The 13424-nt window shown below is 36.9% G+C and overlaps 1 protein-coding gene across 30 annotated transcripts in view; it reads right to left on the bottom strand.

The window, feature by feature from the left end:
* Positions 1-13424, bottom strand: part of DOCK9 (dedicator of cytokinesis 9) — a 366360-nt gene that overhangs the window by 152812 nt on the left and 200124 nt on the right. For all 30 annotated transcript variants that reach the window (XM_043997744.1, XM_043997733.1, XM_043997738.1 and 27 more), the window contains exons 3-5: positions 10467-10556; positions 5126-5208; positions 1636-1705 (exon numbers count right to left, since the gene is read on the bottom strand). In XM_043997744.1, coding sequence (XP_043853679.1) covers positions 1636-1705; positions 5126-5208; positions 10467-10556 — 243 coding nt within the window. The remainder of the gene's footprint in view (positions 1-1635; positions 1706-5125; positions 5209-10466; positions 10557-13424) is intronic.

Genomic DNA, 13424 nt, shown 5'->3' on the forward strand with positions numbered 1-13424 from the left:
GACTGGTGGAAAGTTAGAAAAAAGTGAAGCAGCAAAAGGCAAATTAGTAAGGGGAACACAGAAACTTTCTTCCCTACTCATTGCTGTTTCACAGAATCATAGCTATAGGCCTGTAAGGGATCTTGGGTCTGCTGGTCCAACCCTCAAAATTTACAGATGAGGAAACTGAAAAGTGATGCCCAAGATTATACAGGTAGAAGTATCAGAGGTGTGATTTGGACCTGGGTCCTCTTAATTCCTGGGCCAGGGCTCATTTCACTTGATCATACTCCCTCCATCCACAACAGGGTTTTGTTGTTGTCAAATGAGAAGCCACCTAGGAGAAGCGATGCCCTAACTAGCTGGGGCTAAAACACATATGTACGTACACACACACACACACACACACACACACACATACACACCCAGCTAGGTGGCTCAGTGGATAGAGTGCTGGACCTTGAGTGAGAAAGACTCATCTTCCTGAATTCAAGTCTGGCGTCAGACATTTACAAGCTATATGACCCTGGGCAAGTCACTTGAGTCTGTTTGCCTCAGTTTCTTCATCTAGAAAATGAGCTAGGGAAGGAAATGGCAAACCACACCAGTATCTTTGCCAAGAAAACCCCAAATGGAGTCATGAAGAGTTAGACACAACTGAAAAATGGGTCAACAACAACAAAAATGCTTCAATATATTTGCATACTTTCTACCTACCTAAGCTAAAGTTTCTTCCCATTTTTTTTTGTTTTTGCTTTGTTTTGTTTTGTTTTTGTTTTTGGTGAGGCAATTGGGGTTAAGTGACTTGCCCAGGGTCACACAGCTAGTAAGTGTTAAGTGTCTGAGGCTGGATTTGAACTCCAGTCCTCCTGAATCCAGGGCCAGTGCTCTATCCACCACACCACCTATCTGCCTTAAGGGTAGCAGAAGGTTCAAAAAGAAAAATGAATAGTTCTGTAAACTGAAGGATTAATTTAGTGCTATTGGGGAAAACGTGCCCATTTTAAAATTTAATTTCTGCCATTTTTCTTCATTTTGGTGAATAACTACAATTTAAAGTTAGAGAGTAGAGATACTGATATATACATATATATATGTGTATATATATATATATATATATATATATATATATATATATATATATATATATTTTTTTTTAGTGAGGCAATTGGGGGGTTAAGTGACTTGTCCAGGGTCACACAGCTAGTAAGTGTTAAGTGTCTGAGGCCGGATTTGAACTCAGGTACTCCTGACTCCAGGGCTGGTGCTCTATCTACTGCGCCATCTAGCTGCCCCACTGATATATTTTAGTAACATACCAAATCTGATAAACCAATGTTATATCTTGCCACCACCCTAGCAGTATTTTGAATCCATACCTTTGGAACCAATCAATCAATTCCTTTGAAATTTTGAGGGAACAAAAAGAAAAGCAAGTGAATAGTAAGATTTAAAAAGAAAATTCATCCCTTTCATATTGTCAATTAAGCAAGTACCACTATTATCCCTTTTGAAAAACATGAGAAATAACATTTTATAGAGAGATGTTTGCTTTTCTAATTTTCCAAGCTATTATTTAAAAAGGCTCCATTTGACAATTTTTTTTTAAACTAATGATTAAGATGTAAGGGAAACAGTAATAAACAGTCAACCAACCTCATCTTTGTCAGCCTCTTCATCCACTTCATAAACGTGGACAGGAAGTTTATCCAATTTTGCCACTTTGCTTTAAAAAAAAAGAAAGAAAGAAGTTTCAATATAAATTATAAACATCAATACACTTATTATCTATAAATTATCCAGTAAGTGAGGATTATTAATATTGTCACATCCTTCAGCCATTACTTCAGCTCTAGGGAAACTGGGAATTTATAAAGAATGTTTAAGGTACTTTCTTGGAGAAGATCAATCCATATCAGTATTTTGATCAATCAGACAATCAATAAGCATTTTTAAGAATTTGCTACATGTCAGTCACTGTACTGGTGAAACAAAGAAAAGTCACAGCAGTCCTTTCTCTCAAGGAGATTATATTCTTTTTGGGGGGGGGCAGGGCAATGGGGGTTAAGTGACTTGCCCAGGGTCACACAGCTAGTAAGTGTCAAGTGTCTGAGGCCGCATTTGAACTCAGATCTTCCTGAAACCAGGGCCGGTGCTTTATCCACTGTGCCACCTAGCTGCCCCCAAAGAGATTATATTCTAATGGGAAAGACAAAATGTATATAAATTGGCACAGGGAGAACAGAGTAGTTGTAAGAGAACTTTAAAGGGCAAGGCTCTGTCAACTGTAGAGACTGGGAAAGACTTTTGTTAGAAGGCAGTGTTTGAGTGGAATCTCCAAGGGAGTCAGGATTTGAACTCAGTTCCTGAAATTCCACACCCAGCCTATTTTTTTTGCTTTCTACTGATAAGATAATGCCAATGATTCATGATGATTCATGGCGATGGAAGATTTAGACAATGTGGAAAACCCATTGGACTGAATAAATAAACCATAAATGACATTCCCTGGGAATCAGGATAGATCACACTACAGACCTAGTTTTACTAACAACATAACCTTGGGCATGTCACTTAACCCATCAGTAAAACAAGAATTTTTAATAAGATCATTATTCAATATTCCTTCCTAATATAATGCTTTATGATTCTGAGCAGGAAAATCTATTGCTCATTTAAGAAAGCCAAACAACAAATGACCAAAAAGTAGCTCATAAGAAGGAAACAAAGATGAAGGAGGTGCCAGAATAATTTCAACTGTTTATTTAATAGCCATTTTTCTCCATAAGCACTTGAAGATAAAACTCCATTTGGAATAAAGCCATTTTATAGCATGATGGATGGATAGATGGATAGATAAATGATAGGTAGATAGATAATGCATTAATTAAGTGCTTACTATACGTCAGACCCTGTGCTAAGTGCGGAAGATATAAATACAAGCAAACAAGATAGGCTCTACCCTTAGTGTTTGCACTCTAATAGAAGACAACACTTGAAAGGGAATAGACAAGGGGAGGAGAAGATGATGGCTGAGACTGCTGTTAAGGAGATGAGAAAGTCCAGAAAATGAGTGGAGTGAATTGAACATGGCTGGGGTTCCTCATGAAATGGAGGATAGGGACTCACCAATCAAGAGATGAAGTTTCAGGCAGCACTACCCAACTCTTATTTTCTAAGATGGTTGTGTCAAACTCAAATAGAAATGGCACTTGGGAGTTTGTAGGCTGAGCTTTGGTATTTTTTTTTTTTTTACACCTCAACTCTAAGAATTGAAAGGGCCCATAAAGGCCTTCTCTTATAACTCAAACTTCTCTTACACATCAAACAGTTAAGACAGAATTCACAGTAGAAAGGACCAAATGGGGTTTTGAATCTAAGGTATTAAATATTAATCTTCACTATATTTATGAATGAAATATTAAATCTATATTCCAATTATAGCTTGGGCTAACATGAGAAGAGAAACCCCATGTCTCTGGGAGTATGTACACCAAAATAGATGGAATTTTGTAGACAGTTAATTATCATCTCTATCATCAGGATGGTTGGGTGACAGTTACCAGTGGTCATGGACCAATTCCATTTGTGACAGAAAAAGTCAAAATGACTAATGATACAAGTCATATCATCTCCCAATCAGGATTTTATGGGAAAGAAGACCAATGAAAATCAATTATACAGAAAGAAATGACGAGTCCCCAAGTGGAAGATTTTAAAACTATAGTACAGTTAAAGAGAAGACCATCTGGAAAAGATAATGTTTGGAGGGAGTGTTCTATGCTGAGGTTAGAAAAAAGGCAATTGGAAACCTGGCTGGACATTATTAAGGAGTGGTTGAACCACACAAATAGAAAAAATAAACAGTTTCATCCTCTGAGACCACTATAAAAAGGTTACCTTAGCTCACAGATAAAGCCAACACAAAGTAAAGCCAATGAATAGGTGTTCAAGCCAATTTATTTTTTATTCACTAGAATCAATTTACTTTTGTGTGTGGCGGGGGGGGGGGCAATTGGGGTTAAGTGACTTGCCTAGGGTCACACAGCTAGTAAGTGTCAAGTGTCTGAGGTCAAATTTGAACTCAGGTCCTCCTGACTCCAGGGCCAGTGCTCTATCCACTGCACCACCTAGCTGCCCAATCAGTTTACTTATTTTTAAAAGTTAGTATAAGATTCTGCTTTCAATTTTCATAATGAACAAGATGTAAGCATCCCCCAGTCAACCTCCAAAGTAACATCTGCCACTGACCCACTGAACGTGCAAGTAGTCAACCTCAATGTACTCAACTTTGTTAAAAACCTGGAAGAGTTAACATTTTTTTTTGGTGGGGCAATGGGGGTTAAGTGACTTGCCCAGGGTCACACAGCTAGTAAGTGTCAAGTGTCTGAGGCTGGATTTGAATTCAGGTCCTCCTGAATCCAGGGCCAGTGCTTTATCCACTGTGCCACCTAGCTGCCCCCAAGAGTTAACATTTTTAAGAGAGCTTTGCTTGTATAAACAAAAGTTGAGAACTATCTTTCTAATGTAACAGAAAAAAAAATAAATCTTTAAAAAAAAAAAAGAAAAGAAAATATTTAGGTATGAGTTTTCCCAAGGTAAATCTGTTTCCATTTAATAAAGTTTACATGCCACTTTTTTGTTGGAAAACAAAAAAAGAGAGCTTTGGCTCTCTTTTCAACTAAACAAACAAGATCAGACCTTCTTTTACAAAACACCAAGTTGACAACATTCCCTCCAAGATAAAATCATTCTTGAACACTTAGATCTCTGTCCTTAACTGTCCTGCTTAAGAAATTTCATCTAAGTCATTGGTTTTTATGATTAGTTTATTATTATTTCTTATTAGTGCACACCTTGGAAAACACTAATGGTAAAGGCTAAAATACAATCAAGTAATTCTCCAATGGATTCCATCTGGGTCTTTATTGACTCCCAAAGACAGAAGCAAAGAAATCTTAAACCAAAGATGTGTGTGTGTAGGTGTGTATGTGGGTGTGGGTGTGTTTAGATGTAGATGATATATAGATATATACATATATATGTTTATTTATATATATCACTTACTATTTATTTGTACATAAAAGAAGCACAAAACATTCTCTCAGTACAATCAATCCCACGATACGGCAGGTGATTTACTTACTTTGGAAGCTGCCGGAACTCTCCGGAGTAGTCTTCATATTTATAGTTCACAACGTGCCAGTCAGAATTGTAGGTTTTGATGCACTGTTTGGATGGAAATAAACATCAAGAGATGTCAGTTTAAAAACAGTAGCCCAAGGCAGGCCAAACTTATAGGCAAAATACATAACTGCCTAAATGGTGTGATTTTAGCAGTACAAATACTATCCTTCCCCTCATGAAAACCTTCCCCTACACTGGGGCAAAGGCATTAAATTCTACATTTTATCAGTTTAACTTGTCGGTTGGTCAAAAAGAACTAAGTAAGTCCTTCCTTTGTATCAATTAGGCACTGTGCTAAGTGTTTGGGGACACAAGAAAAGTAAAAAACCAGTATCTCCCCTCTGGGAGTTTACATTCTAATGGGAGAGAACACATAAAATAACTAAGCATTTAAAAGAGATAAGACAGTGCAGATAAAGGTCATCTGAAAAGGGAAGGCATTAGCAGTTGGGGGAACTAGGAAAGGCCTCCTGGAGAGGGTAGAATTTGAGCTGAGTCCTAAAGGGGGCTCGAGAAATCAAGAGGCAGAGATAAGGGAGGAGAATATTCCAACCATGGGGGACAGCCCATGAATTCAAAAGACATAAATGGAAGATGGAAAGTCCTGCTTGAGGAACTGCAAGGGGCCACTAGGTGGCGTCATAGTGCACAGAGAGCCTGGACCTGGAATTGGGTCCAAGTTGATCTTCCTGAGTTCAAAACTGGCCTCAGACACTTACTGTGTGACCCTAAGCAAGTCATTTAACCCTGTTGACCTAATTTTCCTCATCTGTAAAATGAGCTGGAGAAGGAAATGGCAAACCACTCCAGTATCTTCGCCTAGAAAACCCCCAATGGGGTATGAAAACCTAACTTGAACAAGTAGACCATCATAGCTAGAACATTGAATTCATGGAAGGAAGTAACGTGTAAGAAATCTGGAGAGGTAGAAAGAAGCCAGGTTATGAAGAGCTTTAAATGCCAAACAAAGGACTTTATACTTTGAAATTCTGCTGATGGCCAGGCATGCTATAACCTAGACAATTATTTCTTCTCATTGTCACTATCCCTCCATGAAGATGTAAATGAATGAGAACTTTAGCTCAATTTAACTTTAAAATATTAGTTGATATTTAATTGTCACTACTATGATATCAAAGACAAGGAAAATTTTACTTTTATCCATCTTCCCAAGGATCTTTTCCTAAGAGCATTCTTAAGTCTTAGGGGTCCCCCCCTTATTTTTATTAAAATGGGATTTTTTGATTCTAGACAGATTCCATTTCATAGTAACCCTTATGATTTATTCATAAACATTTTCCTCAAATTTATATACCATTCCATTGTCAAAGCTTCTGTTAGTGGCACTAACCTAAATACATTTCATTTGAACAACTTCAGCGATAGCAATTCATATACAATCTCCATTAATATCCATCCAAGAATGGGGGTGTTTTTAACACCCTAAAAATAACATGATTAAGCCTTCATACAGTATTGATTTTGAATTTGCACAGGACAAGTGGTATTAGAACAGAGTCACAAAGCATATGTGCACTTTCTCATCAGCTACTGGCTAATCAAAACCAGATTCACCACAATGTATTCCCTTCCTGGATATCAATATGTATCTTTCACTATTAAAATTACTCTTAGAACTCAGTAAAATCAGGGATGTGCTTCTCAATATGGCTCAAATACCAGGACTGACCTTCTAGACCAAAATATTTTGCTAATTCCCTGAAGTCCATGGAAACTAAGCCGAATGGAAGTCAGGGTTAGATAAAGGAAGCAGCTTAGGATGGTGCTTTGCATCAGTCAAAGTCAGGAAATGAACACATTCTAGTGGGGAACTAGATAGAAAGCGTTCAGCAACTCCTAGTATGGTGGGTTTTTTCAAAATGTGAATTATCAATAAAAACAAACATTTCAATATACAAAAAAGAACCAAAAAAGAAGCTTATATGAGAAACTATGAATTTTTACAATTTGATTTTTAATAAGTACATATAAAATTTAACAAGTATATATAAGGATATACAAAATTTAACAAGGTTGTAACAAAACTGCTCTATTGATGTTTCATTCTAAACTCTTTTTCATTCTATTCATATAAAAATCATTACTGTTCTTTTAAAAATATCTCTCTCACACCACCCATTAGCATCTACTCCCTAAGAAGCCTTCCCTAGTAACAAATACGAATGGCCCCTGAAAATGCATCCCAGAATCATCTCATTTTATACCTCTAGTCCATTCAGTCCTGATTATTTTAAAACATACTTTATATTTATAAATAATTTAACTTTCAAAGTGATTTCCTATCTAGAACAGAGGGCTACAATTAAACACAAGAAACATTCCAAAGCCAAATTTTACCATTTCTTAGGGAAGGACAGGAACATTTATTAAGCACCTACTATATGCAAGTACCATACAAAGGGCTTTACAAATCTTATCTTAGTTTATCCTCGAAATAACCCTATTCACACCCTTTGACTAGGTCTGTACTCCAAAGAGATCAAAGAAAAAGGAAAAGAACCTATATGTACAATATTTATATCAGCTCTTTGTGGTGGTAAATAATTGAAAATCAAAGGAATGCCCATCAATTAGGGAATGGCTGAACAAGTTGTGATATATGAATGTAATGGAATACTACCATGCTAAAAGAAATGACAAGCTGGTGGATTTCAGAAAAACCTGGAAAAACTTACATAAACTGATGCAATGATGTGAGCAGAACCAGCAGAACATTATACACAATAACAGCAATATTGTACAATGATCAAATGTGAATGCCCTAGCTATTCTCAGAAATTCAAAGATCCAGGAAAATTCCAAAGGACTTATGATGAAAAATACTACCTACCACTGGAAAAAGAACTAATAGATTCTGAATGCAGATTGAAGTGTACTTTTTAATTTTCTTTTTATTCTTGAGGTTTTGGGTCTGCTTTTTCTTTTGCAACATGGCTAATATGGAAATGTTTTATATGATTTCACATCTATAATCTATATCAAATTATCTGCCTTCTCAAGAAGGGAGTAAAGAGAGGGATGGAGAGGGGGAAAGAATTTGGAACTCAAAATTTTAAAAACCCACATTAAAGTTTTTTTTGTTTCCATGAAATTAAGAAAAAACTTTTAAAAATTAAATGTAAAAAAAAAATTGATTCAATTCTGTAAGAAGAATAAGGCATTCTGTTTCTTTCTTTTTTTTTTGCGGGGCCATTGGGGTTAAGTGACTTGCCCAGGGTCACACAGCTAGTAAGTGTAAAGTGTCTGAGGCCGGATTTAAACTCAGGTACTCCTGAATCCAGGGCGGGTGCTTTATCCACTGTACCACCTAGCTGCCCCATTCTATTTCTTTTAATGTGAAGTATACACTTAAATAAGTGCTCTCAATATAACATATGGAAGTTGCCTCAAATCTTTTTTTGAGAAATAGATAGGGCATAAATCCTAAGCAAATAAGACATCTATGTACTCAGCATTTGCATACAAATGAAAATGCCATTAGGAAAAAATGTGAAAACATCATATCTCTGTGGTGACTAAATTAAAAAGTACCATGTTCCACAAAAAAATGAATTAACCATATCTGATGTAATTTTTTAAAGTCATTTCAATCTAGAATTAGACATCAAAAAGCAGCAAATCAATGGAGCAGTAAAAGTCTGGCAACAATGATTTGGTTTGTATTTAAGCTTTCATGCCTCTACTCAAAATGCATCAATATTTTGAAGCTATGCTCAATATTCTTTGAAACTTTAAACAGCTATTATATCATTCACTTTGGGGCCAGAAGGCAGATGGGAAGTGTAGTGTTTTTTACTCCACCCTTTGTGGTAGCATCACCAAAGTGGTAAATGATGCTGTCTCCAAACGCAGAGGAATAAATGCATCCATGCTGCAACTATACCAGAATTAAGGAATAAGATTTTTACTTTCCCTTAATATTTCATGTTTTTGAATAATTTGAAACAGATATGATATTGATAATTGTTTTACTTAAGTACTATGAAATAAGCATTCGTTCTTTTTTGGGGGGGGGTTGGTTGTTGTTGTTTTATTTGTTTTTGTGGGGCAATGAGGGTTAAGTGACTTGCCCAGGGTCACACAGCTAGTAAGTGTCAAGTGTCTGAGGCCGGATTTGAACTCGGATCTTCCTGAATCCAGGAGCAGTGCTTTATTTACTGCGCCACCTAGCTGCCCCAGCATTCATTCTTAAACGGAAGATTCTCAAAGAATTCAACTGGAGTCATTTCATTACTGTGCTACAGTACTTTGGATATGGGGATGAATAAGCATTTATACAGCACCTACTACATGCAAGGTACCATGTTAAGTGCTTTATATAACATTATTTCATTTAATCCTGATGGGTTTTTGAACTTCTTCAAGAACAGATAGGTGCTCTAGTAAAATTTTTACTGTAAATTTAAATTTTCCAAATTTTCAACTATCATCGTATTAACAGTCTCAATAGTTGGTCTTCACCTATAAAGGTAGAACTAGTAACCTATTAATCAGGAACATGGGAATTAAAATATCCTTATTTTTAGGCCAATTTCTATTGGGGGTACGGTGGGGGAAGAAGGACAATAACTTGTTAAGTATTTTTCTATTCAAAACATTTAGATTCTTTTTTTTTAAAATCCAATCTGACAAACTATAAAACACAGCTAAATATGCTATTCCATTCTTAGTAAGATAGTGTCTATTTGTAATTCTCAGCAACTGTAGTTAGAAAAACATACCAAGCAGGAACTATACCAGAAATGACTCTCTCGCTATTACCTACCACATTGTTGGCAGGCATACCATACATGTGAAACCAGTCTTAAAGATAACTTTGAAAACGAACCTCCCACCCTCATTAAAAAAAATACCAACCCATCTTCCTTTCAAGAGATAATATGGTAGTTACCTTGCTTTATGTTGTTACTTATTCTGGGTAAATGGGCAAGTCATTTGCATATCTGTTAAATAATAATTGGATAAAAGCCAATCCACCCATATTCACAACTAATTCATCATCCTAGTCACACTACAGGAATCCTGTAGAATGCGTGCTTTGGGGTCAGAAGTACTCACTGCTGACAAACCCTTCTCTAAGCTTTTCAAGGTTTGGAAGCAAGCCATGAATGAGCTAGGGTGTGTTGTCTGCACATTCAACTTTTCCCCATAAAAATGCAGCTACTTCTGGGACAATTTTTGGAAAACAGTCACTGAAGCCAGAAGGGATAAAAAAAACCATCAAAAACTCCCCAAACAACACATGCAAATTCCTTAGAAGAAACACTAAAAAGCATTACCTCTGTAACAAATAAGCTTTGGGCCTCCTTCTCTGCATTTGTAGGAACCGTTGAACATACGTATCGACCCTGTCGCCTCAATATTGCTGTCTGCAAACAAAAACACATAGAAAAGTCTTTTGTTAAATGGAAAATCAAACAGTACAGCAGCAAAATGTAGCCAAGAGTAAAGGAATCAATGTATCTCTATCAATATAGTCACTTAGTACCAGATGTTGGATTATCATCAGTCAGCAGGGGAGAAATCGCCTTGTCCTCACTCCTATCAACTTGCAGTTTTACTTGTTGTATAAAACACCAAACTTTGCATTATTTTTTTTAACTTTTATAAAAGAACAAGTCCTCCAGGACCACTATAATTTCTGAATACCATCTATGGATGAGAGACACCATGGACCTTCCCCAGAAGTGAGACAGCCCTATCTGTTGTAGACTGACTTGTTGAAAAGTGATTATAGAAAGCAATTTAGTGATCATTTAGTCCAGAAGTTACTAACTTCTGATGTGTCATGATGAAGCCTACGGACCTCTTTTCAGAATAATATTTTTAAACCAATAAAATAAAATACATAGTATTAAAAGGAAAAACAATTGAAATATAATTATCAAAAAGGTTTTTCTTAAGAATTCAAACTTTAGATTAAGAACTTCTGGTCTAGGGGGCAGCTAGGTGGCACAGTGGATACACAGTGGACAAGACACCAGCCCTAGAGTCAGGAGTACCTGAGTTCAAATCTGGCCTCAGACACTTGACACTTACTAGCTGTGTGACTCTGGGCAAGTCACTTAACCCCCCTACCCAGCCAAAAAAAAAAAAAAAGAGAGAACTTCTGGTTTGGTCAAACTCCATCATGACAACCTCTGGGATATTGAGGTCTTGAATGGGGGAAAGGTCTTAGATATTTTCCCAGCAATGGTCTAGCCAAGATTCCTCAGTGTGAAGCAAGATCAAACCCCCTATTTTACGGACAAAGGAAGAGAGGGCAATTGCAAGGAATCATCATGAGTACAATCCACTCTGTTCTGTGTACAAGACAGGAGTAGTGTACACTTTCCTGTGTATAACAGAGGAAAACACATACTGCTAGTACAATTATTAATTGTCCATGTATAACACTGCATGGCTTCAGCCAGGGAGGAGAAATTCCCTCAATGACAGCTCTGTGAATCCTCATGATGGTTAAGCTAGGAGTTGTTAGACAAGTTCAAAGTATCTAAAATACTGACCTTCTAATTAGGGACCCAGAATACTCACTCCCCTTCCCAATCTCTGCTGCTAAATACTCAAGAAATGTGAGCCAATTGGAATAGATGTTGCCTTCACATAGTATAATTAAGAAACGGAATCATAACATATTCAAAAGCCAAATAGAACTGAGTTTTGATTACCCACTTTCTTTTAGATTCATTTCATGTTCTCCATTAACAGAGAACAGTAGAAAATAATGTGATATAGAGGAAAGAGCTGTGGAGTCAGACCACCTGGGTCTGAATCTTCGCTCTGTCACTTGATGTGACCTTGGGTAAGACAATCAGCCTCTCTGGGTCTCAGTTTCCTAATCTGTAAAGTGAGGAAGGTCCCTTCTGGCTATAAATTGATGATCCCATGAATTCTCTTGGACTACATTTTCTCATCTGTAAAATGAGGACCATGAACCAGAAATCCTCTAGGGTGCCTTTCAGCCTTGATTTACTATGACTTATATCTTTACCTTATGACTTAGAATTGCCATAATATTAACTCACTTATTGGCCCTTTAAGGTTTACCAAGTACTTTCCTTACAATACTCTGGACAGGTAGTACAAATACTATGATTTTCACCTTCCCAAATGAGCCAACCAAAGCTGGGAGGGGTAAGGGTTTGCCGCCAGTCATAGGACTATTAAATGCCAGGATTTGAGCTAGCTTTCTTTCTTTTTGCTTTCCCCATTGCTTAGCACAGTACCTGGTATATAGTGGTATACATTTGCATTGCCAGCCTGCCTGCCTGTCTAATTTCTAATTCAACACTTTATTCATGACACTGTCTCTCATTATTATTCATCTCAATTGGAGGGGAGATTATTAAAGAAACTTTCTCTACTTTAGGAAGTGCTGAAATCCTAAATATCGGCATATCCTGCTATTTATTCCCATCCTATTTGATTTTGAACACCCAGAATTATGTAAACCATTGTGTTTTTGTTTTTTTGTTTTTGTTTTTTTTGTGGGGCAATGGGGGGTTAAGTGACTTGCCCAGGGTCACACAGCCAGTAAGTGTCAAGTGTCTGAGGCCGGATTTGAACTCAGGAACTCCTGAATCCAGGGCCAGTGCTTTATCCACTGCACCACCTAGCTGCCCCCAACCATTGTGTTTTTATAACATCTCTTCAATTTCATGGGACCAGAAGAAGGATTCTCAGACCTATTCTTCCCCAAGGAAGGAGCCCTTCAAGGAAACTAGCTGCTATGTTTTCCTTAAATCATTGTCACAGGGTCTTGTCATCTCCTGACTTTCCCAGGTGATACTTTCCCAGGACTCTTTAGAGAGGAAATAAAAACAAGGATGAGAAGTAGATGTTGTCAAAAAGTACAACCACCTCAAAAACAAAACACTCAAATATTAAAGGGAATCTTTCATTTAAAACTGGTAAGATGTTCTGTCATCTTGATTGAGGATGACATGTTGATTTTCTGAAGGGTTCTAAATATGTTTTTGCTGCTGGCTGGAAATTCAAAGCCCCGTCTTCCTACTCAGAAATTTTTTAAAGGAGCTAGAATTTAAATAGTCATTTTCATCCATTTAAAAGTAGATACATTTCTTTAGCACATAAATTTTCATCTCTGCGTCTCTCCTAGCACAAATCTCTGAACATAGTAGGTGCCAAATGCATTTTGAATACATTCATATCCGCTAATCTGAATTTTTAAACTTTATAATCTTAAAACCTGAAGCAAAACTGCTAGAGATGAAAGC

The sequence above is a fragment of the Dromiciops gliroides genome, chromosome 3 (genome assembly GCF_019393635.1).
Source record: "Dromiciops gliroides isolate mDroGli1 chromosome 3, mDroGli1.pri, whole genome shotgun sequence".
NCBI classification, from domain to species: domain Eukaryota; kingdom Metazoa; phylum Chordata; class Mammalia; order Microbiotheria; family Microbiotheriidae; genus Dromiciops; species Dromiciops gliroides.